At 35.7% G+C, this 26,939-nt stretch overlaps 1 protein-coding gene across 1 annotated transcript in view; it reads left to right on the top strand.

Moving 5' to 3' along the window:
* Positions 1-26,939, top strand: part of KDM5A (lysine demethylase 5A) — a 92,879-nt gene that overhangs the window by 10,080 nt on the left and 55,860 nt on the right. The window contains exons 4-11 of the mRNA XM_080810678.1: positions 6,003-6,173; positions 8,220-8,354; positions 13,598-13,703; positions 14,884-14,975; positions 15,581-15,739; positions 16,815-16,934; positions 17,628-17,786; positions 25,258-25,439. Coding sequence (XP_080666804.1) covers positions 6,003-6,173; positions 8,220-8,354; positions 13,598-13,703; positions 14,884-14,975; positions 15,581-15,739; positions 16,815-16,934; positions 17,628-17,786; positions 25,258-25,439 — 1,124 coding nt within the window. The remainder of the gene's footprint in view (positions 1-6,002; positions 6,174-8,219; positions 8,355-13,597; positions 13,704-14,883; positions 14,976-15,580; positions 15,740-16,814; positions 16,935-17,627; positions 17,787-25,257; positions 25,440-26,939) is intronic.

The raw sequence follows: 26,939 nt of genomic DNA, 5'->3' as shown, positions 1-26,939 counted from the left end.
GGTTTTGTTGACTGTTTCCTTTGCTGTGCAAAAGCTTTTGATCTTGATGAAGTCCCAATACTTCATTTTTGCCCTTGCTTCCCTTGCCTTTGGCGATGTTTCTAGGAAGAAGTTGCTGCAGTTGAGGTCGAAGAGGTTGCTGCCTGTGTTGTCCTCAAGTATTTTGATAGATTCCTTTCTCACATTGAGGTCTTTAATCCATTTGGAATCTATTTTTGTGTGTGGTGTAAGGAAATGGTCCAGTTTCATTTTTCTGCATGTGGCTGTCCAGTTTTCCCAGCACCATTTGTTGAAGAGACTGTCTTTTTTCCATTGGACATTCTTTCGTGCTTTGTTGAAGATTAGTTGACCATAGAGTTGAGGGTCTATTTCTGGGCTCTCTATTCTGTTCCATTGATCTGTGTGTCTGTTTTTATGCCAGTACCATACTGTGTTGATGATAGCTTTGTAATAGAGTTTAAGTCTGGAATTGTGATGTCACCAACTTTGGCTTTCTTTTTCAACATTCCTCTGGCTATTCGAGGTCTTTTTAGTTCCATATAAATTTTAGGATTGTTTGTTCCATTTCTTTGAAAAAAATTGGTGGTATTTTGATAGGGACTGCATTAAACGTGTAGATTGCTTTAGGTAGCATAGACATTTCCAATCCATGAGCATGGAACTTTTTTCCATTTGTGTCCTCCTCAGTTTTTTCCATGAGTACTTTATAGTTTTCTGAGTACAGATTCTTTGCCTCTTTGGTTAGGTTTATTCCTAGGTATCTTATGGTTTTGGGTGCTATTGTAAATGGGATTGACTCCTTAATTTCTCTTTCTTCTGTCTTGCTGTTGGTGTAAAGAAATGCAACTGATTTCTGTGTATTGATTTTATATCCTGATGCTTTACTGAATTCCTGTACAAGTTCTAGCAGATTTGGAGTGGAGTCTTTTGGGTTTTCCACATAAAGTATCACATCATCTGCAAAGAGTGATAGTTTGACTTTTTCTTTGCCAATTTGGATGCCTTTAATTTCTTTTTGTTGTCTGATTGCTGAGGCTAGGACTTCTGTTACTATGTTGGATAGCAGTGGTGATAATGGACATCCCTCTTGTGTTCCTGACCTTAGCGGAAAAGCTCTCAGTTCTCCATTTAGAATGATGTTCGCTGTGGGTTTTTCATAGATGGCTTTGATGATATTGAGGAACGTACCCTCTATCCCTACCCTTTGAAGAGTTTTGATCAAGAAAGTATGCTGTACTTTGTCAAATGCTTTTTCAGCATCTATTGGGAGTATCATATGGTTCTTGTTCTTTCTTTTATTAATATATTGTGTCACATTGATTGATTTGCGGATGTTGAATCAGCCTTGCAGCCCTGGAATAAATCCTACTTGGTCGTGGTGAATAATCCTTTTAATGTACTGTTGGATCTTATTGGCTAGTATTTTGGTGAGAATTTTTGCATCAGTGTTCATCAAGGATATTGGTCTGTAACTCTCTTTTTTGATGGGGTCTTTTTCTGGTTTTGGGATCAAGTATGTTTTATTTTTGTCAAAGTGTTTATGAAGTTTATTGTAAGTAGGGTCATCATAAGGGAACTTGTGAATCATTCCAGTCAGTGATCCTAAGACTTCAATCTTTTTGCTGTCTTTCTCATTGGCACAACTGCAGGAAACCTCTCCAGGCAAAAGCAAAATTGTGGTAGCCCTCGATCTCAGATCCAATTTTAATTCCATGTAATGTGCCATGTTGTCTTCCTCCATTTATACCCAAACTATTGCTTTCTTTCTTCATAGCCTTCCTGTACCCTTCTCTATGAAATCCATTCCGAGGAGAGAATCTCCACTATCTCATTTAATACTTTGATTGTACTTAATAACTTTTCTTCTTCTTTTTTTTTTAACTTGGTATAGGCACTCAGGCATGTATGTTTAATTCTTTTTTTTTTTTTAACAGTAACATATAATGTATTATTTGTTCAAGGGTACAAGTCTGTGATTCATCAGTCTTACACAACACCCAGTGCTCACCACAGCACATACTCTCCCCAATGTCCATCACCCAGCCACCCTATCCCCCTCCTGCTCCTTTTCCCACTTGTTAAGTTTTCTTATCTGAACTCATATCTTTGAGGTCTTATAACTTTTCTTGTATTTTTTGTATTCTTTGATAATTATATCTCCCACTTATCTTTTCTCACTTTCTGAACTTTTATTAGTTAAATATTAGACTAATAACTTGATTCTGGACTATTAGAGTATTTGACTGATCCTAAGTTTGCTTACCTGTTTCTATTAGGTTAGAGTCCCTTCTTTTTTTTTTTTTTTTTTTTAATTATTTTTATTAACATACTATGTATTATTTGCCCTAGGGGTACAGGTTTGTGAATCATTAGGCTTACACATTTCACAACGGTTAGAGTTCCTTCTTTTCAGACTCCTGAGTAAATCTTTAGTCTTGTCCTGGGGTTAGAGAACAATAGTTGCCTGGCTGTGCTGACTGGAGGAGGTCTAATTGCTTTTATACAGGTTTTCAACCAGTCCTGTTCTCTGTTTATTGCTGTCTCTGATTTTATTTTATTTTATTTTTTTAAGATTTTATTTATTTGACAGAGAGATAGATAGCCCAAACAGGGGGAGCAGCAGGCAGAGGGAGCGGGAGAAACAGGCTCCCTGCTGAGCAAGAATTCCCAACTTGGGGCTCTATCCCAGGACCCTGGGATCATGACCTGAGCTGAAGGCAGATGCTTAACTGACTGATCAACCCAGGCGCCCCACCATCTCTGATTTTAAAGGGACTGCTGCTTCCATTTCTTAGGCCTTTCCAGGCTCTGCTTCTCTGTGGCTTTCTTCTGTTGAAGGTGCTTGGTTGGTTTTTGTTCTTGCCTGCTAGATTATCACTTAATGTATCTGCTTTCTCTTGGTCCTATGCCTTTTTGTGCCTTAACTATCTTTTCAGCGGAGGCTTGAGAGGGAGGTTTTAAGTAGGAGACTACTACTTATTTCCGTTAAGATTGTCTCCTACTGGCCAGACTTAGTTTTACATTGGATGGAAATTTTTGCCTTGATTGACATTATTTTTCGCTCAAGTTTTGATTGAAGGGCTTGTTTCCATTTTGTTCGGTTTATCTTTGCATGTTATGTACCTTTTTATAGGGCATGGCTTACAAGTGATATTTTTCTGGTGATAACGGTGTGATATATTTCATGGTAAAATGTTAGGAGTAAATGGTTTTTATATTTTGAAATTATACATGATAATTCTTGAATCTGTCAGCTGAAGAAAAATAAGTGTAAAGTTTTGTGGGTTTTTATAGTATCAGGCCTTGTTAGATTGTTAGAGTGTTATATGCACGAAGACAAAGTCATAGTATTGATTTTTTTGTGAGATAATTTTATCTTATTTCTTAGCTGTACTCTGACTGTGCTGGCTGTCATTTTCACAGCTGCATGCCAGTAAGCATCTTAACTGGGTGGTACAGCATGACTGGATCCATGCAGATATATCATTACTAATGGAAATTTAACTTAAGGTGCTTTGCATACAAACTAGAGTAGTATGTAATGGTGATAAATGTATCGTATAATGAAGACTACTAAGAGAGCTTCTGTTTCTTTTGGACTCTTCCCCACTTGCTTCAACCACATTGGCTTCCTTACTGTTCCTCAGACATTCGAGGTATACTTCTAAGATGGAGCCTGCGCTCTGACCGTTCCCTGTATATCTGCTTGGGTAACTCTTTCACCTTGAAGAAGTCTTTGCTCAAATTTCACTTTTATAATGAACTTTTTTGTGACCATTTATACTTTGGTTAAACCCTCACTTGTGAGGTCTTTTAACTGCTTTTTAAAGTTTCTTCTATGGGACTTATCACTTTAAAATTTACATACTAAGTTTATTGGCTGTTTTTCCTGGTAGAATATAAGCACCATGAGGGCAGAGATCTTTGTTTTATTCACAGGTGTATCCCAAGCACCCAGAATAGTACCTGACAGTATGGAAGCGCTGGAAAGATATGAATGAAAGGCATCCTGATTCATGCACTTGTTTCCAGATAGCCCTCTAAAACACCCTCATTGTGTTTTCCTCACACTACGAGATTGGAAAAATAAACTTTTTTCTCCTTATAATTTTCCCCTGGCTAGTCTTTTTTAACAGAGATGGCTTGTCTGAGGATGTGCTAAAAGAAACTAAAGAATTAGAGATATGTTCAACTTTTGTGCACGTGAACTTAAGTATTCCCACCAAGCTTTGAGGGAAATTTTGCTTTGGTATAGGTTCGGTTCTGTGTATAAGAGCATTGTGGAGTACAAGAGCTGAAAACGTTTATTTACAGCATGCCCAGACCCCATGTGCCTACAAACACAGACATTATAACACTGCTAACGTTGACACTGTGCTTATTTTGTCCTGGTGCTTTTCGGGTTTTATTTCATTTTTCTTTATAACTGCCTCATAATAAAGTGTAAATGCTATTATTAATATTTTAATAATAGCGAGGGCTCCAAAGTGCAAATTATGATGTGACCCAAGGTCACACAGTTATTAAGTAGTGAGCTGAGATTTGAACTCTGGAAATCTGGCTCTACAGTCCATGTTCTTAACCTTTTTATACAAAATTATGGTACAGTATGCATAACATAACAGTTAACCATTTTTTTAAGTGTACAATTTAATGACTTTAAGTGCATTCAAAATGTTGTACAACCATCACTACTCTTCATTTCTAGAACTTCCCCTCTCCCTTCAGGCCCCTGGTAAAACCTCTATTCTACTTCCTCTGTCTATTAAATTTGTTTATTCTAGGTATTTCATATAAGTAGAATCATATAATATTCATCTTTTTGTGTTTGAGCATAATGTTTTCAAGGATCCATGTTGTCACATGCATTAGTTTCATTCCTTTTTAAGGCTGAATAATATTCCATTATATGTGTGTATCAGATTTTGCTTATTCATTTCTTGATGGACCTTTGGGTTTTTTCCACCATTGTTACCAGCATTTGAGTATTGTGAGTAATGCCTCTGTGAACATTGGTTTGCAAGTATCTGTTTAACTCTCTGTTTTCAGTTATTTTGGGTGGAATTGTTGAGTCGGGTAATTCTATGTTTAATTTTTCTTTTAACTTTTTTTTAGTAAGCTTTACGCCTAGTGTGGGGCTTGAACTCATAAACCTGAAATCAAGTTGCATGTTCCACCAACTGAGCCAGCCAGGCACCCTTCTCTTAACTTTTTTGATGAAGAGAAATAGCAATAGTGTACACTCAGATATTTTTTTGAGTTCAGATAACTATGTCACAGTCCTTTTTATTTTATCATCAGTCACCTGAACACTGCCTATATTTTAGAGTGTGAGAGATGTACAGTATCAGTTTCTGAAAGATAGGGAACCTTTATATATGTATGTTCTATATAGTGCCTGGTTTGATGTGAGCATTCAGCCAAATTGTTCAATTTATCTTAACTCTTCCTATGCTAATACATTCTGTACTATGTTTTCTAGTAAGTCTACCACTGTAATCTGATCTTTCCCCATCTTTCCTTTGTAATCTTCCATGTAAAACTTCTTTTGAAAAATTATAGCCTTTTCCAAAATAGTCTCTGAATCCACTGTTTCCTTGTCATTTCTGTTAAAATTCTGTTATTTGGTACATTTCCCAATTTCATTTCCTATGTGTATTTCGTGCTATATAACTTACATTTATGTTTATGTTTATTTCTGTTGTTTTAATTCTTATTTTATATTTTGAGTTCCTTGTGGATATGGAGTACATAAAACTGTTTAATTCATTGAAAATAGGCACATTAACATTAGTTAAATAGTAGAGTTTAAAGCTTCTGAAAGTCGTTCTTTATTTCATACTTTAAATGCTGACAAATTTCAATGTCAGGTGTATGTGGAAAGGAAATTAGAAATCCAATTTCTTAAGCTCAGAACAATTTTTCTGTTTAGCAGGCAAGATACAGAGTCAGAATGCATGAATCTGCCTTCTTTTTCTAAATGATTTTTACTTTCTTTTCAGATCGTTGCCAGCAAAGGAGGTTTTGAAATGGTCACAAAAGAGAAGAAATGGTCCAAAGTGGGTAGTCGCTTGGGATATATGCCAGGAAAAGGAACTGGGTCTCTTTTGAAGTCACATTATGAAAGAATTCTCTACCCATATGAACTTTTCCAATCTGGTGTCAGCCTTATGGTGAGATGCATCATTTTTTGTTTTCAGGAGTGAAAGCAGGAGTGGATAAATCCAGGAGTGGATAAATCCAGTCCTCCAAATATGAATGTTAGACTGTGTTCACTGTTAACAAGTTAGCAGTTTGCTAAGCATAGAAAGTTAAAAAGGTTTCTCTGGGTACCAAAATTTGGGGTAGCAAGGTGTGGTTTAAAAATTGCAGCTATTTTTGGTGGTTTGCAAGATAAAGGTCAATGGGAATGAAGGTTGTTTTCTTATTTATTTGAAATAAATTCTCTTGACTTAAGCTTTTTGAAAAATTCCTCCTCTTGACTTCATGTATTTTTAAAATAGCTTTATTGAGGTTATAATTTGCATACTGTAGAATTCAGTCATTGTAGATACATAGTCAGTAAGCTTTAATAAATTATACATTTATGCAGTAATCACCACAGCTCAGTTTTAGAATATTTCCATCAGCCCAGAAAGTTCCTTTGTGTTTGGTTGTAGTTGGTTCCTGTTCATAACCCCAAATCCAGATAAACACCTGATTTTCTTTCTGGCTCTGTAGTTTTTTGCCTTTGTAGAAATTTCACATAGATGGGATCATACAGTATAATTTTGTGTCTGGCTTCTTTCACTTAGCCTAATGTTTTCAAGGTTCATCTATGTTTTAGCCTGTATTAGTACTTCATTCCTTTTTATGGCTGAATAATAGTCCATTGTATGGATATACCATATTTGTTTATCCATTTACCAGTTGGTGGACAGTTGGATTGTTTCCAGTTTATGGCTATTATGAATAAATGCTATGAATATTCATGTATAAGTCTTTGTGTGGACATATGTTTTCATTTCTCTTGGGTAGATACCTAGGAGTGGAATTGCTGGGTTATATGGTAAGTTTATGTTTAACTTTTTAAGAAACTGCCAAACTGTTTTCCAAAGTGGCTGAACCATTTTACATTCCCACCAGTAATGTAGAGGCTTCCAGTTTCTTCACGTCTTTGCCAACACTTGGTATTGTCAGTTTTTTTGCTTATAGCCATTCTAGTGGGTGTGTAGTGGTATCTCATTGTGGTTTTAATTTTCATTTCCCTAATGACCAGTGGTGTGCATCTTTTCATGTGCATATTAGCCATTTGTATATCTTCTTGATGAAGTGTCTGTTCTGATCTTTTTTTATTGGATTGTTTGTCATCTTACACTTGTTTTAAGAGTTTGCTATGTAGTCTTGATACAAGTCTTTTATTAGGTATATGATTTTACAAATATTCTCTGCTAGTCTGTGGTTTATCTTTTCATTTTTATAATGGTGTCTGTTTGAAGAGTAGTTTATTAATTTCCTTTACCCCCCTTCTATGGATTGTGCTTCTGTTGTTATATCTAAGAAATCTTTTCCTAACCTAAGTCCCCAAAGATACTCTTTTTTGTTTTCATCTAGTAGTTTTATAGTTTTAGTTTTTATACTTAGGTCTAGATCCATTTTGAGTTTTTTTGTTTGTTTGTTTGTTTGTATGTGTAAAGTATGAGGTAAAAGTGTAAGTTCATTTGTTGGGGGGAGGGGAAATGTATATGTATATGAATATTCAGTTGTGCCAGTATCATATGTTTAAAAGACTACTACCCTTTTCCTCTTGATTTACCTTGGCACCTTTGTTGAAAATCAGTTGACTATTAATGTGGGTTTATTTCTGGTCTCTGTTTTGTTCTTTGGTCACATATTTACCCTAACACCGGTACTATACTGTCCTGAGTATTGTAGCTGTATTGTAAGTTTTGATATCCAATAGTGTTAGTCTTCCAACTTGGTTCTTCTTTTTTCAGAATTTCCAAAGAACATGCATTTCCACATAAATTTTAGAAATTGACTTCTCAATTTCTGCAACAAAAGCCTGCTAGGATTTTGATAGGGATTGTCTTCAATCTATAGATGAATTTGCTGGGTGGAATTGTCATCTGGTTTCATGTAGTTTTGGGATTTATTGGAAATTTATTATTTCTCTCCTGATTCTCCAATCTTACTTCTTATCAGTGAACCTGCTTTCTTTCTGTGCTCTGATTCTTTAGGGTATACAGATGCCTAATTTAGATCTTAAGGAAAAAGTAGAGCCTGAGGTTCTTGGCACTGATGTCCAAACTTCCCCAGAGCCAGGCACAAGAATGAACATTCTGCCGAAGAGAACAAGGCGTGTCAAGTCTCAGGTATCAACTTCCATGGATCATTTTTAATAGGAGTTTTAAGTGCATTGACTGCAGAACAATTATGTGGTTATTGGAGGCATTCTCATACTGTTGTTCTTTAGAACGTGAAGAGACCTGTCTTTCATTTACCTTTAAGATGAACAAGGAGGAAATTATAAAATTCAGTCTGATTCAATTTAGAAAGCTTTTAGTTAATTTTGAACAGTTTTGATGAGGAGGACAAATCAGAGGGTAACTCTGGGTACTATAGGGCCAGTGTTATAGACATGCTGATGAACTGTAGTATATTTTATTTTCATGGTTAGCAGAAATGAGAGGAGTAGGAATGGGTGGTTTTATTTTTCGCTCATTCCTTTAAAAGCTAGAGCATAAATTTTAGTGTTTGAACCATTCCAATGTTAACTTCTGTAGTGTTCTTGTAGCCAAAAATAATTTCATCAGAAGAAAAATGCCCTAATTTCTTCTTGTCTGGACCTGCCCTATCTTCCTTTCCCCATTCTCATTTGTGGTCTTCAAAGTGTGCTTTTAAAGTTGTTGTAAAGATAGGTCTGTGGGTTGGGACGGTAAGATGCTGCTTTCCTTGCTCTGAATTGCTCCTTAAATAATCTCCTCCATGGTAATTTAGCTTCTTAGATACTTTGATAACAGAAAGGTAGGTGTCTTGGATGGAGAATGTGAATTTAATGGAAATTCACTGGAAAGTGAATTATAAATTTATGTTCCTTTATTAGTAAGTTACCAGTATGTAATTTAAATTGTTTGGTAATTCATAATTAAATAAGTATTTTATTGCATTATAATAATATAATTATATTTAGCATAATGAGAATTCTTAGTTATAAACCGTTATAAGTTAGTAAACTCTGGTTTGGTCATTAAGTGATTTTTGTTACTGTGGCTGATCTCAAAAGTTCTAACCATCATTGGGTATATAGTGATGATTCTATTTCAAGACCTGAAACACTTGAAGACTAGTAGTCTCTGACTTGGTGACTCACTAAGAGTTGCCCCAGGTGGCCCTGCTCCTCTAATCAGTTGACTACTTGTGATGAAATTTCTTTTGATGTTCCTTTTGAAACCATAAAAAAGCTCAGCTGCTCATTGCCTGTATATAAGAAAAGGACAATATAGAATGTTTTTACTTGTTGGAATAATTTTTAATGTAGTCAGATTGGTTGATACCAGGTAGAAACTAGAACCATTGTAAGTTTTTCTTTCTTTTTCTTTTTATTTTTTTTTCTTTACCGTAGGCTTTTCAGTGAAGAATTTGGTCATTTCACAGTTTGTCCTTAATTTTTATATTGCTTAGTCTGCCTCATTCCTACTCTTCAATTTCAGAAAGAAGTGAAAGGCTTTCTGGTAGAACTCCTTTGACTTCTTGCCCCATACACAGAACTGTTGGTATTCCTTCTGAATTTCTGCCAGTTTCTGTGGGCAAAGGGTACCTTTGTCTCTAAGGATAATCCTCCCACATCTGTCCTTTCTGGCTTCTTTAGGGATTTTAATACACCACTTGTGAGATTTCTCTCTCCTACCTCCTCTCTCTGCTGAATCTCCTCCTACCCCCAATGTAAACATGTTTAAAGTCTCTGTCATCTTAAAACAAAAACTCCCTTCCTCCATAGTGCCTTACTCCTTGCCTCTTTTCATGAAGTTTCTTGAAAAACAGTCAATGTTGTCTCATTTTCCTCAGTATCAGTTTAGCTTTTGTACTCTGTAATCTGACACTGAGCTAAATAATTTTGTTGAAACTGCACCCAAGTTACCACTGAGTTAATAATTGTCAAAAGCTGAGGACTTTTTATTTCTTCTTCATCTCTGAGGATATATACATTTAGTAGGGTTGTTGACTCCCCTTTTTGAAATTCAGTTAACTTGATTTTTTAACTTTGTCTTCCGTGATGCCTCTCTCCTGGTTATCCTCTTCACTCTGACCTCTCCTCAGTTATCTTTGTTCTCTCTTCCCCCTCAGTCATCTTTGTTCTCTCTTCCTATTGCCCTTTACATGGTGATTTTAAGTCTTTTCCTATCTTTGCTCTCCTTAGCTATCTTATCTACTCTGTGATTTCAGTTACTACCTGTACACTCAAGACTCCTAAATATGTTGTAACGCTCATGTTTCTTTTGTGTTTACCAAAGATGTGTGTGTGCATATTGGTGGCCATTGGTGGCCACAGCAGGTATGCTGAATTCAGTACATCTCAAACATGACCATCTTCTCTAAATCTATTTTTCCTTTATTATTTTCTAGCCTGGTATCCATGACAAGCACAGCCATCCGATAGTCTTTTAAACAAGAAACAGAAGTTACAGAAGTTATCTTATTCCCCTTTCTTATCTCTGTCACATCACTTGCTTTACTTTTGTTTTTATTCTTTTTTTTAAAGAATAGATAAATAATATTTATTTTGGAGAAAGGGGGAGAGAGAGAGAGAGAATGAAAGTGCATGCAAGTGGGGGGAGGGGCAGAGGGAGAGGGAATCTCAAGCAGACCTGTTGAGCACAGAGCCTGATGCAGGGCTCTGTCTCACAACCCTGAGATCATGACCTGAGACAAAGTCAAGAGCTGGACACTTAATCAGCTGATCCACCCTGGCACCCCTGCAATGATTGTTTTTTTCATCTTTGACCTCACTAGTGAGCTTTTTGAAACCTGGAGTCACAGTTTGTCTGTATGAAGGGTTATTAGACCCTTAACACATTTATACATTAGTATGAAGCCCATGATGCCAGTATGTCTCATTATTATTATTATTATTATTTTTTAAAGATTTTCTTTATTTATTTGACAGAGATCACAAGTAGGCAGAGAGGCAGGCAGAAAGAGGGGGAAGCAGGCTCCCTGCTGAGCAGAGAGCCCGATGCGGGGCTTGATTCCAGGATCCCGAGATGATGACCTAAGCCGAAGGCAGAGGCTTAACCCACTGAGCCACCCAGGCGCCCCAGTATGTCTCATTATTGGTGACATTAAGTTTGAGCCAGATTTCCATTATACTTATTCTCTTTGTAATAAAAGTAACCAGAGTACACTGTAAGATAGTGTGAATAACCTGTTTTCCAGTTATGTTTTACCCAATGTTTTCACATTCTTGATGATCCTTACCTGAATTAGTTATGTTGGTGGTTGCAAGCTGGCTGATTTTCTAGCTCCGTCATTTTCTATATTTGTTAACATTTTTCATTAAAGGAGAACTCTTCTCCCACACTTTCTTGAGATACTTTTTTCATACAGTAAAACGTTTATATCTTAAGTGTACAGTTTTGTGAATTTTGATAAATGCCTGTACCTGTGAAACCATGACTGACTCCCCCACTATAGTCACTATAGATCATGATTTTTAAAAAAAATATAATGTCTTATTATTTATTACCATCTCTTACTCCATTTTGGTAATCCTGTTGTTCCAAATTTGGCTAATGGGAACCCCATCAAGCTGCTTCATGATACTCTTTTGACTTGTCTCCATCCTTATTTGAGCACTTGTTTAGCACAAAAAGGCTCATTGTCTTCTTGCCTTGCTTTAGACTTGGAATCAGCCATTTCTCCGTGGAATTCTGGTTCATTTTAGTGTGAAATAATATTTAGAAACCAAGATCTGAGCACAAGGTGTGTTTGTTCCTACTGGGATGCCATTGCTTTTATAGGTCCTTTTAGTGGTTAGGCCTGGGAAATAAAATTTAAAAACGTTGTGAGTTTATATTTTCAGAAATGGATTGATAATTTCAGTTCTAATCTAGCTTCACAAAGTTCTTTTGGTTTATGTTGTAGGTCTTTTCCTAGTTTTTTGAGTTGGCAACGTAATTTATTTCTATTCTTCTCTTTTGACTAAGATGTTTAAGACTACAAAACTCCCTGTGATCACTGCTTTGATTTATTCTGGATATTCTGATTTATAGTCTTTTATTGTTGTTGTTGTTACCAGTTTTTAATAGGAAGTTAAAGATTTCTGACCGGTCTTTTTATTTTTGCTACTTCTAGCTTTTATTCCATTAAGATCAGATAATGTTTTATTATTTCTACTTTTTGGAACTTTATTGCCTGAAAAGGTTGTGAGGATTAATTGATTAAAATGGTATGGTACAATAGTATCTGCTACTGTGTGTTTTATGGTACACAGTATCTGCTTAGTGTATGTTAGGATTTCTTATGTACTGTGCATTAATAGTGGTGAATGTATAGTGTCATGTTTATCCTCAGACTGTAGAGGTTGATTAATATAATTAAATTCATCAAAATTTTAAATATATTAAAATGCTGTTTTCGTTGGTTGATTCTTACATGATCATAGACTTACAAAGTGTGTATTTTATCCTGATTCATTTTTATTCTTTTTGACTCTTTTTAATAAGTTTTAGTTATTTACTTAGTGTACATTCAGAGTGTATGGTTCATTTGAATTCATGGTGTAACACTTTAACTATCAGGATGTTCTCATCTTCAGGTACTAGAGTGGCAGATGATATCAGCTTAAACATTAGGAACACAATTTTCACATGAGTACAGATTTTTCACATAAGATTTCCAGAAATAGGTAGTTCTGGGGTTGATGCAACTACTGCACATTGCCACGAAGGGCCTGGGCTCTTTCCATCTTTCTACTTTGCTTTCCTCAGTGTGTGGGGGTAATAGATCTCTTCTTAGCTGCAGTGTGGCTGCTAGAGTCCAGTGCAGTGCTTTCACCAGGCTTCATCTCCTAATAATAGGGAAGGAGGTTGGGGTAAAAGGCTTATTACTCTTTGAGAAGCTTTCTCTTTTACTAGAGACAAAAATCTTTCCCAGAGACTTCTAGAAGGTGTTTCATTGGTCTAGACCAGATTAACATTTCTACTCCAGGCTCAGTCTTCACTAACAAAGAGAAATGGCATGATTGGCTTAGGATAGTCATTATTCATCTAATAGGATGGGCATATTGCCTTTTGATCAAAGATGGGTGTCCATTAGCAAGGTAGAAGTGAGGATTTCTATTATTACCAGTAGCACACTGGTTATAACCAGTAGCATTTGTCAGTGGACAGAACCTAATTGACAACTGTGGTTTTAATTAAGATAGATTTCCTTTTGTGGAAATGAAGCTGGGTGACTATCCAGTTGTAATGAGGCGGTGAGTGGATTTAGAGAGCAAAAATAAAATATTTTTTTCTTCATATTGAAGAGGATCTTGAAACTTTTCTCGGTAAGAAAGTAAATGTATGAATCAGAATGATTAGATAATGGAGTTTTGTTTATGTATTTATTTTTTTAGTCAGAATCTGGAGAAGTGAACAGAAACACGGAACTGAAGAAACTTCGAATTTTTGGGGCTGGGCCCAAGGTCGTGGGCCTGGCAGTGGGAGCAAAAGATAAAGAAGGTAAAATCTCTTATTCGGTCACGAAAAGAAATAAGGTATAGCCATATGGTTCTGATAAGATTCAAATAATATTTGAATTGAAGTTTGCCTTGGGATTTTCTTATGAGTGTAAACTTGGAATGTGGTTCCTAGATGGATCACCTTTTATGGCATTTAATCTTGAATTTAAGGCTTGAGGAACCATATTTTATTGAATTTTTGTAATATTTGGAAGAGAGAAATTTTCCTTTTCCACGTCTAATATGTGACAGAAATTTGTAGTTTCTAAAGGCTAGTTTAGGAGAGAAAGGTGAAATGAATGATTCTCACCTGGTGATCCATACCTTATAACTTTTAAATTTAAAGATCGGATTTTCTGACCTTTAGTATCAGAATTTACTGTGGAGAGCTTATGATTAAAATTCTAATTCTGATTTTGTTATTTTTCCATAATTGCCTTGATATATTATGACACTTCATTTAAATAAACTCTATGTTTGAAGAAAGCCTTGTATTCTCAGCTTAGTATGTTTGAAACTCTCAGTAAAATTGCTAATGCAGAGATCAAGTTCCATTATTCTCTCTATATATGTGTCAGTTTTAAAACTCCATAAAGATTGTGTTGGATTTGTTTTTAATGTATATGAATTTAATGAAATACTATAATCACGGGTTGTATTGTTACCCTTTTCATGATATGAGAAATTACATCACAATTCAGATTGTGGACGAGAACTCTGGAGGGTCAGATGATACTGTCCCCTCACTCTAAAAACATTCATTGTGATAGGACCCACTACATACATAACGATGTTTATTATCACCCTTCTAAGAATTAAGCACTTTGATTATCTTTTTCATTCTCGTACCTATTGCATTGGCTGGCAGTGATCTTAAAACTAGTCTCAAATTAGTCCCTGATAAACACTACATACAGGCAGTATAGAATTAGTAGTTTAGCTCTCTGGAGCTTGATTGCCTGGATTAGATTTCCAGATCTGCCACTGACTGGCTGTGTGATTTTGGGCAAGTTATATAAATTCTTTTAGACTTTAGATTCTTTATCTTCAGTGGGGATAATAGCATATCTACCTCATAGTGTTTTTGAGATTTAATATAAATTATTTTAAATAGTGTCTGGTCCATAGTAAGCTCTCAACATTAGTTTTTACTATTATTATATAACTATTTTTATTTCAAGATGAGGTCTCCCGAAGACGAAAAGTTACCAACAGGTCAGACGCATTTAACATGCAAATGAGACAACGGAAAGGAACTCTCTCTGTTAACTTTGTAAGTGTTCTGAGATGTGTCAGGAGGGAAAGGATTTATTTTTAGTTTTGCACTTTTTATCTCGCTGTATTTTGGTATGCCGTTTAGTTAGTTTGTTTGGTTAGAAGACTAGATGGTAAATCTAAAGTCGCAGCTTTCGTTAATGTAATGTGAACCCTGCTTTGTCTGTTTACATTGACTCTTCCCCTGAGTTATACTCACATATACCTTGTGAGTGAGAGAATGAATATGAATTTGTAAATTCTTGAGCTGTATTGTAGACAGTGCTCAGTATTCATTCTCTACTGAAGAGTGTTTGTGTATAGGATGACATGGTGTATTTTATTTATATAATTGACTTTCAAGTAACCTGGATTTGTGGTCTTTCTTTATTCCGATAACTTGATAAACTTTTATTAACTTGCCTGTAGAAGCACTGAGGAAATTGAGGAAGCTTTATGAAAAGTTGTCTAAATACAGTCATTTAAAAAATATTCAGGGTTTAAGTTATGTGTGCTCTTAGTGTACATTATTTTGTTTGTTTCAATTAAGGAGTTCCTGGTAAAAATTTAATATTATTAATATAGAAAATAGACTTTTATTTTATTTTGTTTGTTTTCTAACAGGTTGATCTCTATGTTTGTATGTTTTGTGGTCGGGGAAATAATGAAGATAAATTGCTTTTGTGTGATGGATGTGATGACAGCTATCATACATTTTGTTTAATTCCCCCACTACCTGATGTGCCCAAAGGAGATTGGAGGTGTCCTAAATGTGTTGCCGAGGTACAAGCCTAAATTTTACAGATCCTTTCTTAACAACAATGATGGTTCACATAACACATACAGTAAATCCATTCTCAAAAGCTCTTACTTTGTTCTTCAATGTTTAAAGTCTCTAGGATTTTTTAAGAGCAATATTGAATGAAAATATAATAATTGTATTGCGGCAGCTTACCTTTCATAAGTTCTTTTTTGACTGTTAGATAATTCTATTTGTTGATGTAGATGAATGATACTTTTATTCAGAACTTAGTATTCTTGGAAAATAATAAAAATGAAGAAAGGCTGTAGGTTATTTGTTTTTGTTTTTGTTTTTTTTTTAATTAAAAAAGAAGTCAGACATGAAGCTCTAAAACTTAGGATTCATCCAGTTTTCATGTTATCAGATAAACTGATGGTATCTATTAGTTTAATTTTTACTTGATTATCCTGAATTATTAACGTCCAAAGACATTATTGTCCTGAAATACCTAATTTGTTCACTTATTTTAACAAAATACTGTGATAGGACATGGATGGGAAGGGCTTGGCTGGCCTGTATGTGGGTGTATTCAGAGCTTTGAGTTATTATTCTCAAGGTAAGATGATTCAGCAGCAGTTCTGCTCTGAGAATTTGTGTTAATATACTGGTCAGGGTGATTGATGGTATGAAACAGCCATTCCTATAGCTAGATGTTCTTGCAGTCCAGTGGATATCCATTTATCCATTATATTTTCTTCATCTATGAACATTTATTTTCTCTGTAGCTAAATCCACTAAGAAACTGAGAATCGTAGGTATCCTTGGACTTGATGGCATGGTAGTAGTTCTCCCAGTGTTTGTTTTGGTGCCAGAGCTTAATGTCAACTCCAGAGTCTGAACCTGTCTTGTTACCACCTTCCTTACGGAAGGCTATGAAAATGTAGTTGAGGTTCTAGAACATTATTTCCTGATTTTGTGTTGCAAGTAATTAATACTTGTTTTGCTGTCTAAGGTTGATTGGATTTGCTTCACCTAAGGAAATGATCAAAGAAGGTAATACTAATATTTTGTTAGTTCATTTTCAGTGAGTTAATCTTAAGTATTTCTTCTTCTTAGGAATGTAATAAACCTCGAGAGGCCTTTGGATTTGAACAAGCTGTACGAGAGTATACACTTCAGAGCTTTGGAGAGATGGCAGATAATTTTAAGTCTGATTATTTCAATATGCCAGTTCATGTGAGTATCTGTCATTTAGCTCAGTTTGGGGAGGTATGAATATTTATCTGAGTCTAAAGCTTTTGGTTTGCTTTCATCATTTTTTGGAAAAACGGACAGCATGAAAAAGATGATAGAATATTAAATCTTGAAGATTAAGGGGCCTGGCATCTGTTTCTATTTCACTCACTAATGTGGCACTGTGTACTCTCCTGTTGAGAAATCTGCTTTGATCTTTGAATTGTTTATTAGCCTTCTGTGAGTAATCTTTTATAGAAAAACATGAAGTATATGACCGTTGTTCCTTTTGCTTGGTTATTTGTAATACGAAGTTTGCTGCTTTTCCTAGGGGATCTTGGGCTTTTTAAAATCCCTATCCAAAAAATTTGGCAAAGCTTTTAAAATTCAGCCTTGAATTTTGCATTTCCTTTTTCCTCCTTGATGTGCTTGCTGGGTCATCTTTATATTTCTTAGCTGGGAAATAGCTTACACAAAAAGGCAGTGCAAGTTTATTATGTTTTTCTCAATATCTAGTTTGTCTTTAGCTTTTCCCTGTCCTTATTGGGAAGAGCTAGGACCCTGGTCTTTTTCGCTCTGGAAATAGGATTTTTTCATTTTATCGTGGGTATGTGTTCATTTGACAGGCATATAATGTGTTAGAAGGTTATGGTTATAATGAGTTAGTAATCTGTAATCTTTGTTTTCCCTGTGTAGATGGTTCCTACAGAACTAGTAGAAAAGGAATTCTGGCGGCTGGTGAGCAGCATTGAAGAAGATGTTATTGTAGAGTATGGAGCAGATATCTCCTCAAAAGACTTTGGAAGTGGATTTCCTGTAAAGGATGGTCGGAGAAAGATGCTGCCAGAAGAAGAGGTGCAGAGCAGATAGTAGTAATTCAAACTTACTCCAAGTTGATTTAGTCTTTGCATAGTAGAAAACTACCTTTCTCTAATCTTAAGGGTTTATGTTCATTTAAAATATTAACTATGTAGGATTTGGACATTATAAGTAATTTTCAGTTTTAAAAATAATACATTCAAAATATCTTTAAAAATTTAACTTTACCCTCTTGGGTCCCTTCCTTTTGGAGCTTTGTACTAGCATTCAAGCTTTAAAAGAAATTTAAAACAAAGTTTAACTTTGCATTTTAAAACCAATTTAATTAGTTTAAAACTATGATTCCAGTTAAAAGAATTTTGCCTCTTTCTGGTTGAGAATCTAGAAGGTGCTTTAAGAATACTTTTTTGTTTTAATTTTAATTTTTTTTTAAGAATTTTTTTAAAAATTACATTTCATTGATAGGTCCAAAATTAAGTTTCTTTCAGTACTTGAGCAGGTAGGTTTTCAAATATGTTTAAGCTGTAACGTACTATGGAATCCTGTCGCATTGGTGATAAACCTCTATGTACAAAGCTGAATTAAGATGATCATTTCCTTTTCTCATTATTTTGGTCCTTTTTATTTTTTCTCTCCCTCTATAATTGGCAGTAATTAATAGTTTTATTTCCTATTAAAAGAGTTACACATGGTTAAAAAGACAAAAAAAAAAGGGTTACATAGTACAATAGGATATACAGTTAAAAGTATATCTAGCCATTCCAGTTCTCTTAAGATTACTGTTTGTAAGGTATATCTTTTCCCATTCTTTTACTTTGAAGCTGTTTTTACCTTAGGATCTGAAGTGTGTCTCTTATAGGCAGCATATGACTGGATTTGCTTTTTTTAAACCTAGTCTGAGGGTTGCCTTTTGATTGGAGTTATTTAGTTCATTTACATTTAACATAATTATTGATACTGATGTATGTCTACCATTTTGTGATTTTGTATGTCTTCCTCTATCTCTCCTTTGTGGCCTTTTTTTAGTGTTAAACAGATACTTTTTATAATACCATATTAATTTCTCCAGATTTTTTTTGTTTGGATGGATACTTTTTAGTTATTTAGTGATTTTAAGAATTAAAATATACATTTTTAAAATGGTTTTATTGAGAATGTACATCTCTATGCAGCCTACTTCATGTTAATATTGACTTAATTCTGGTGCATATAACAACTTTGAAACAATGTCTCTTCATTTCCTAGTATCTTTTTGTGTATTATACATTGTATGTACATGTATAAATACAAAAACATAGCAGTATAATTATTACTTTAAACCATTTTACGTTTAAAAAAAAGAGAAAAGGAAAAAATACACATACACCCTGTTACGCATTTGCTCACAAATTTACCATTTCTGATGCTCTTCATTTATTCCTGTGGGATCCAGGTTACCTTTCAGGTTCATTTTCTTTCAGTCTGGAGGACTGCTTTTATTTGTCGTGTGGGTATCCTAAGCAATAAATTCTTTCAGTCTTTGCTCATTTGGGAACGTTTTAATTCAGCCTTTTAGTCTTGTAACAGTAAATGGTTCCCAATTTTTTTTTCCTTATTTCTAGTGCCTTGAAATGGTGGTTTTGGTAATTTTGTCCATTTATCTTTGTTTTCTGTGGAGGGGAGTTGCCCAATCTCTTCATATTAACCACTGCTGGAAATTCTTCACAATTAAAAAATCTCCGTCCTGGAGCGTCTGGGTGGCTCATTCATTTAAGGATCTGCCTTTGGCTTGGGTCATGATCTTGGGGTCCTGGGAATGAACCTTGCATTGGACTCCCTGCTCAGCGGGGAGTCTGTTTCTTCCTCTCCCTCTGCCTTCCCTTCCTCCACTGCTCACACTCTTTCTCAAGTAAATAAATAAAAAATCTTTAAAAAAAAGTACCCCTCCTACCCAAGTCTCTAGTGTGACAGAGGAAGACCCTATTTTATTTTCTAGTGCATCCTTCCAGATACATATCTATACAAGCCTTTATACATCACACATACAGAATTACATATTCCTTTTTATTTACTTGTTTTTTAAATATTTTTTAAAGACTTGCTCGTTTATATTTAGAGAGTGCACGGAGGGGGAAGGGATAGGGAGAGAACCTCAAGCAGACTTCCTGCTGTGCATGAAGCCCAGTGGGGGCCTCCATCTCACAACCCGAGATCGTGACCTGAGCTGAAATCAAGAGTTGGATACTTAACTGACTGAGCCACCTAGGTGCCCCTTACATACTCTTTTTCTTTTCTTTTCTTTCCTTTTTTTTTTTTTTTTTAAGATTTTATTTATTTATTTGACAGAGATCCCAAGTAGGCAGAGAGGCAGGCAGAGAGAGAGGAAGGGAAGCAGGCTCCCTGCTGAGCAGAGAGCCTGATGCGGAGCTCGATCCCAGGACCCTGGGATCATGACCTGAGCTGAAGGCAGAGGCTTTAACCCACTGAGCCACCCAGGCGCCCCTTACATACTCTTTTAAACAGAAATGGAGTATACTACTTACATGGTTTGTACCTGATCTACCCTTCTTGTTTTTGAGTCCCTTCAGGCCCTATCCAGTCCATCCTAATTCCTTATAGCATTACCTACCCAGTTTATTCATTGTACCATCTCATCGTGTTATTAATGCCAACCAATATCTGAGCTTTTAGTGTGTGGTGAGTGAAATTTTCATTTTGTTTCGTTTTGTGATCAAAAGTTGTGAGTGCCTTTTTTTTTTTCCAAATTTTTTTTTCAAATTTTTTCAAATTTTTCAAATTTTAGTCCCGTTATTTGACTTTTTTCTTTCTGTGAAGGTGGAGTACAGGTTACATTAATCAGGTTGGGATAATAGAGACTAGAGAATACATACTAGATTTTACCAAAGGAGAAAGAGAATGATTACAGTAGATGGAGAACATAAATTATATAGGGATGGTTTGTTCAGCATCACTGAGTCAGACCTGGTTTGTATAAACATAAAGAGATGCATCAGTCTGAGTTTCCTTATACCCTTCCATTGCCAAATGGTAGGCAATTACTGAATTATTGGGAAGAGACTTCATTATATAACTTTTGCCTTTTTCTGAATTTATTTCTGTTTTGAATTTTTAAGTTGTTCTTGAATGGATATTTATATCTTCTAATCTTAGAGACAAGGTCATAGAGTTTTTAAAGATTGTTTTCAGTGTCAAATCTCAGTGATTAATATTAATAATGTAAATAATCCTCCATGTTTGAGTTTTGAATGAATATTCATTTATCTATTTCTGGTTTTGCTCTATTCACCTTCTTATAAGAATGTGAAGGGGAGCACTTGGGTAGCTCAGTTGCTGGACATCTGCCTTCAGCTCAGGTCAGGATCCCAGGGTTCTGAGATCAGGCCCCACATTGGGCTTCCTGCTCAGTGGGAAGCCTGTTTCTCCCTTTCCGACTCCCCCTGCTTGTGTTCCCTCTCTCGCTGTGTCTCTGTCAAATAAATAAATAAAATCTTTAAAAAAAATGTGCAGAAATGCTGGGTTGTAACCAACCATAGTATGCAGAGACAGATGTTACAGACTGGGTCATATATTTGCTATTTATTTTCTAAGCAATTATGTTTTTCTCAGGATATTGTTTTTGTGTTGTAAGATAGAATGAGAGAACCTGTTTATTACAGAGGGATTTTAAGGACTAATTAGACAATGTGTATAAAACTTTGGACTTTTTTTTTTTTTAAAGGTTTTATTTATTTATTTGACAGAGATCACAAGTAGGCAGAGAGGCAAGTGGTGGTGGGGGGGCAGGCTCCATGCTGAGCAGAGAGCGCGATATGGGGCTCGATCCCAGGACCCTGAGATCATGACCTGAGCCAAAGGCAGAGGCTTAACCCACTGAGCCACCCAGGTGCCCCAAACTTTGGACTTTTAGGGGTGCCTGGGTGACTCATTCAGTTGAGTGGCCGACTCTTGGTTTCAGCTTGGGTCATGATCTCTGGGTGGTGAGATCAAGTCCTGAGTTGGACTCCCTGCTTAGCTGGGGGTCTGCTTCAGGATTCTCTCTACCTCTGTGACATCCCCCCAACCCCCCACCCCAACATGTTCTCTTTCTCTCTCTCTTTAAAAAAAAAAAAACGAAACACTTCAGACTTTTTAATACTTACATCAGTTCATTACTCCTCTCTGAAAGTTACTGTATTAGAATAGTAGATAACTGCTGGCTTTTCACCAGGAGTTGTACATTTATGTTGAACTTCTATATGGGTTAGCTGTTGATATCTGATAGCATATTTCTCTGGTATCATAGTACACTGGAAAAGTACTTCCAAAGTTAACATATTTATCTTATGAGTACAGTGTGCTTACCAATAGAGCTTCTAAGAAATAAAAAGAGGCATAGGACTTGAAACCTTGGGAACATTTTTTTTTCCTTCTTGTCTTTGCTCCATATTAAATCCTGTTAATTCACTTTTCATTATTTTCTGTAGGATTGCCTTCTTTTTCATACCCACTACCATCATCCTTGTCTAGGTCCTATCATACTGTGTTGGGATGATTACCATAGTTTTACCTAAATGACCACTTGTGTTGGGACTCCCTAAGACCATCTCCAGGTTCAGTGCTTTTTCTGGGAGGACTCATGGCTATGATTTATTATAGTGAAAGAATGCAAAGCAAAATAAACAAAGGGAAAAGATGCGTGGTCCAAGTCCAGAGAAAACCAGGTAGAAGCTTCCGAGAGTCCTCTCCCAATGGAGTTACACAGGATGCACTAGTATCAAATTGACAATGTGTATGAAGTATTACTTACCAGTCTCATTAGAGACTTAGTGCTCAAGGTTTTTACTGGAGGCTGGTGACGAAGGCATCCTCTACTTAACACATACTAACACCCCAGACTCCCAGAAGGAAAGCAGGTGTATGTAAACGGCATTGTATAGCCTAGGCATTGTGAATTACCCTGTATTAGTGGAGGGAACTGTTGGTGATGTAAGTTTGCATATGCCAGCTGACAGAACTTTAAGCAGGCTCTTTGAAGAAAAGTCTTAGGCCTGTTATGGTAACCATTTTCTGCTTATTACTGCTTCTCTCTGCAATCTTTTTTATTATTGCTTTTATTTAAAATTTTAAGGTCGAAAGGTCTTTGGGAGTTCAGTATGCAATTCTGTCTACTTTTTTTTTTTAATGTTTAAAACTTTCCATAATCAAAAGTTTAAAAATACTGAAGATACTATGTTTATATTGTTTCATTTTTCAAATTCTGTCTTATTTCTCTTCTGAACATAGGATAAAATCCAAGCTTCTTAGTTTGAAACATAAGATTAAAGGTCCAAGATTCTTCTTTTCTAATCTTATTTCCTGTATTTCTGAGCATGACTATTCTACTCTTCCCTTTCACCTGTCAGAACAGTATATTTTTGGTCCCTCTGTCATTTACTGTGAAAACTCATCTATTTTTTCCAAGCTGTACTCCGCTTCTTCCTTTTCATAGAAGTTTTCTTAATGATGCAAACCCATACTGATTACTATTGTCCTCTGAAGAACTAAAGAAATTGCTCTTTTATCTGTATTTGGAGTTTAATATATACGGCCTTGTCTTCTTTCTTTTTTAAGATTTTATTTATTCATTTGAGAGAGAGAGAAAGAGAGCACAAGCAGGGGGAGGTTCAGAGGGAGAGGGAGAAGCAGATCCCCAGCTGAGCAGGGAACTACTCAGGAATTACTCAGGCATCCCTATACAGCCTTGTCTTGAAACTTTGTATGTAGGCCTTATCTCTTCAAGTGATTCATTATGTTTTCAGGCAATCAGCTGACCAACCAACTAAAAAGCATATGGAGTAGTAATTGTTGAAAGCCTGGGCAACTCAGTTGGCTAGATGTCTGACTTCATATCAGGTCATGATCTCAGGGACCTGGGACTGAGCCCCGAGTCAGGCTTTGTGCTCTGCAGGGAGTCTGCTCTGCTTCTGCTCCTTCCCTCACTCATGTGCATTGTGTCTTGCTCACTCTCAAATAAATAAATAAAATTTTAAGAAATAACAAAGCCTTTTTTATTTTTATTATTATTTTTTAAGATTTTACTTATTTGAGAGAGAGATAAAGTGAGAGACAGAGGGAGAATGAGAAGCAGACTCCCCGCTGAGCAGGGAGCCTGATGTGGGGCTCGATCCCAGGTCGAGATTGTTACCTGTGCCGAAGGCAGACACCTAACCAACTGAGCCACCCAGGTGCCCCTGAAAGCTTTCTTTAAAAAGCCTACTGAGGGTATGAATCATATGTCTTTATTTTTTAATGGAATTCTTACTTAAACCTGTGCTGGACTTTCTTATTCTATCTTCTGCAACTCTTAATCACAAATATGGTTTTCATTGTTTTGTGCTACATTATGGATGATACTCTCAAATCTGAATTCTAGTTGACATATTTCTTCACCGTTGTCGTTGGCTGTTAAATCCCTTAGTTTGCAGGTTTTATTTTTCAACTCTGTATTATAGAAGGTTTCAAATGTATGAAAGTGTACATAATAAGGAATTTCCCTTCTTCCCTCCAGTACCTGGCATCCAGGTTCAGCAGGTTATCAACCTCCTATTAGAAGGCAGTTGGATTCTCTTACCTGTTTCTGCATTCAGTCTGTTGTCAGTCTGTTGTGATGTCACATATCCCTGTATCCTCTGGAAAACTCACACTATGTTCCTGCAAGAATGAGAGTAAAAAGGGCAAATAACATCTTACAGTTATTATGGAAATAGTTTGACTTTGCAGATTCCCTGAAATAGTCTTAGGTTCCCTAGACCCCACTTTGAGAATTGCTCTCCACAAGGATGATAAGCACTTTAAGGCTTTACTTCACATGGCTTCAAGGGTAGGTTTTTGAAACGTGATGTCCGGTCCAGTTAGAAACCTCAATGAAAACTCAGACAATAGCTTTTCTTTTTCATTCTGCCTTTCATTCCTTTCTTTGTTTCTGGAAACTGGGAATTCTTTTCTCAGTTCATCTATGAAACAGATGTTTTTGTTATTGTTATAATATTAAATAATAATATTTCTGGACGTGTTTGTGGTGAGGGTGGTATAGTGGTAACTTTCTGCATCATCTTAGTCTTTGGTGTTGACATAAATGCAGGATTATGTGTCTTAACTATTTTTTGTTTTCATAGCATCTGACACCATTCTATAAACATAGTGGTAAACATTTTGGGAAATTACACTCCTGGGGGTAAAATAGAAATATAATACTGACCTATTAAAATGAGTCTCACATTATTTTACCAGTAAGCTAGGGAGGAATAGTGTAAAAATGCTTATATCCTTCAGAATAAACCAGAGGGATCTGAAATAATTAGAGGGAAATCTGAATACCACCTGGATAAGATAGTTACGTGAGTTACGTGTTACAGAGCAAAGAGCACAGATGGACTAGATTATTATAAATATTATATACATTTTTTACTTTTTTTGAAGACTCCCGTGGAATTTGGGCACTTGTCATTTCTGATCTTGCATATATATCTTTTTTTTTTTTTTTTGATAGGAATATGCGCTTTCTGGTTGGAATTTGAATAATATGCCTGTCCTAGAGCAGTCTGTTCTTGCACATATTAATGTAGACATCTCTGGTATGAAGGTGCCATGGCTCTATGTAGGAATGTGTTTCTCTTCTTTCTGCTGGCACATTGAAGATCACTGGAGTTACTCAATCAACTACTTACACTGGTATGTATGATTTTTGTTACATACTTAGGAACCTTTTTAAAGGTGTAATGATACTAGGTGATATATTAGCAAGAACTGAATTTAAAATTATTCCTACCCAAAGGACGGTAATATATTGAGAAGCATAGAAGGTCCTAAAGGTGTGTATATCTCAGACACCTTCCCTTTTAAAGTATGTACATGCAGCATGCAGCAGACCCTGCAGTTTTAGGCCATGTGATACTTAATTTGGTATACGGGGAAATTACCTTGGTATATCTTTTGATATGCAAGGTAGGATCTTAAAGTATGTATAGTTAAAAAAAAGTATGTATAATTGAGATCTGACTAAACCTTCAGGATTGGAAGTTATTAAATGATTTTTTTCTTTTTAATGCCATTTTCCCTAAAAATGCCTGTTACGTGCGTATTTATTAAATTCTTTGGCTGAATTTTTTTGTGCCTCCCCCACAGCTTTCATTTACTTGCCCATGTAAATTATCATGACATCAGTTAAATGATTTTCTCCATTTGGAAAATACTGCTCAAATCACACTATGCAGTATTGGAAAACTGTAGTGATTTTATTTTTCTGTTTCATCACTGTGCTGTGTAATATGATAACCCTTAGCTACATGTGGGTTTTTAAATTAGTTAAGATTAAGTAAAATTAAAAATGTACTTCCCCAGTTATAGGAAGCATTTCAAGTACTTTATGGTCACCCGTGACTAGAGCCCTGTGTATTGACCAGCACAGATATAGAATATTCTCATTATTATTTTAAGATTTTATTTATTTGTTTGACACAGAGAGAGAGATCACAAGTAGGCAGAGAGGCAGGCAGAGAGAGAGGGGGAAGCAGGCTTCCCTGAGAGCCCAATGCTGGGCTTGATCCCAGAACCCTTGAGTCCATGACCTGAGCCAAAGGCAGAGGCTTAACCCACTGAGCCACCCAGGCGCCCTGGAATATTCTCATTATTGCGGTAAGTTCTGTTGGAGACAGCACTGGATTGTATTAGGATTAGGAAATTCAGCTATTTTATAAATACTATGACTCACTAAATCCATTTCCTAAAAGTGCAGCATTGTATCATAAATGAACTCTAGTTCACTAAAATATAGTACATTAATGATGCCAAGTTTTTGGTTCTTAAGATTTGTAGATAGAACTCTTTTCAAGGTTTCAACAGTTTCTACCCTTGCCTTAGTTTTTTGGATAGAAAATTCCACTTAGTGAAGTTATGTAAAGGTATTCTACAGAGTGTTGACTTCAACTTTGATCATTGTGGGGATAATTGGAATGTCCAGGGGACTTAGGAAATAAGGTAGTATGTTAGTATCCTTTGGAATGATGTTTATTTTTCATATAGTGCCTTTCCTATTTGAAGAAACTATTTATTGATCCACCTTAAAGAGTTCATGTGCTTTGAATTGCATTAATTAAGTTGATTTAGAATTAATTTTAATAGTAGTGATAAGTATGTGTCTACGTATTTTTTATACTTTGCCTTACCTCCTGT

This window comes from Martes martes, assembly GCF_963455335.1.
Source record: "Martes martes genome assembly, chromosome: 8".
NCBI classification, from domain to species: Eukaryota; Metazoa; Chordata; class Mammalia; order Carnivora; family Mustelidae; genus Martes; species Martes martes.
The sequence above is the reverse complement of the archived record's forward strand: the minus strand, read 5'-3'. Positions and strand labels throughout refer to the sequence as shown.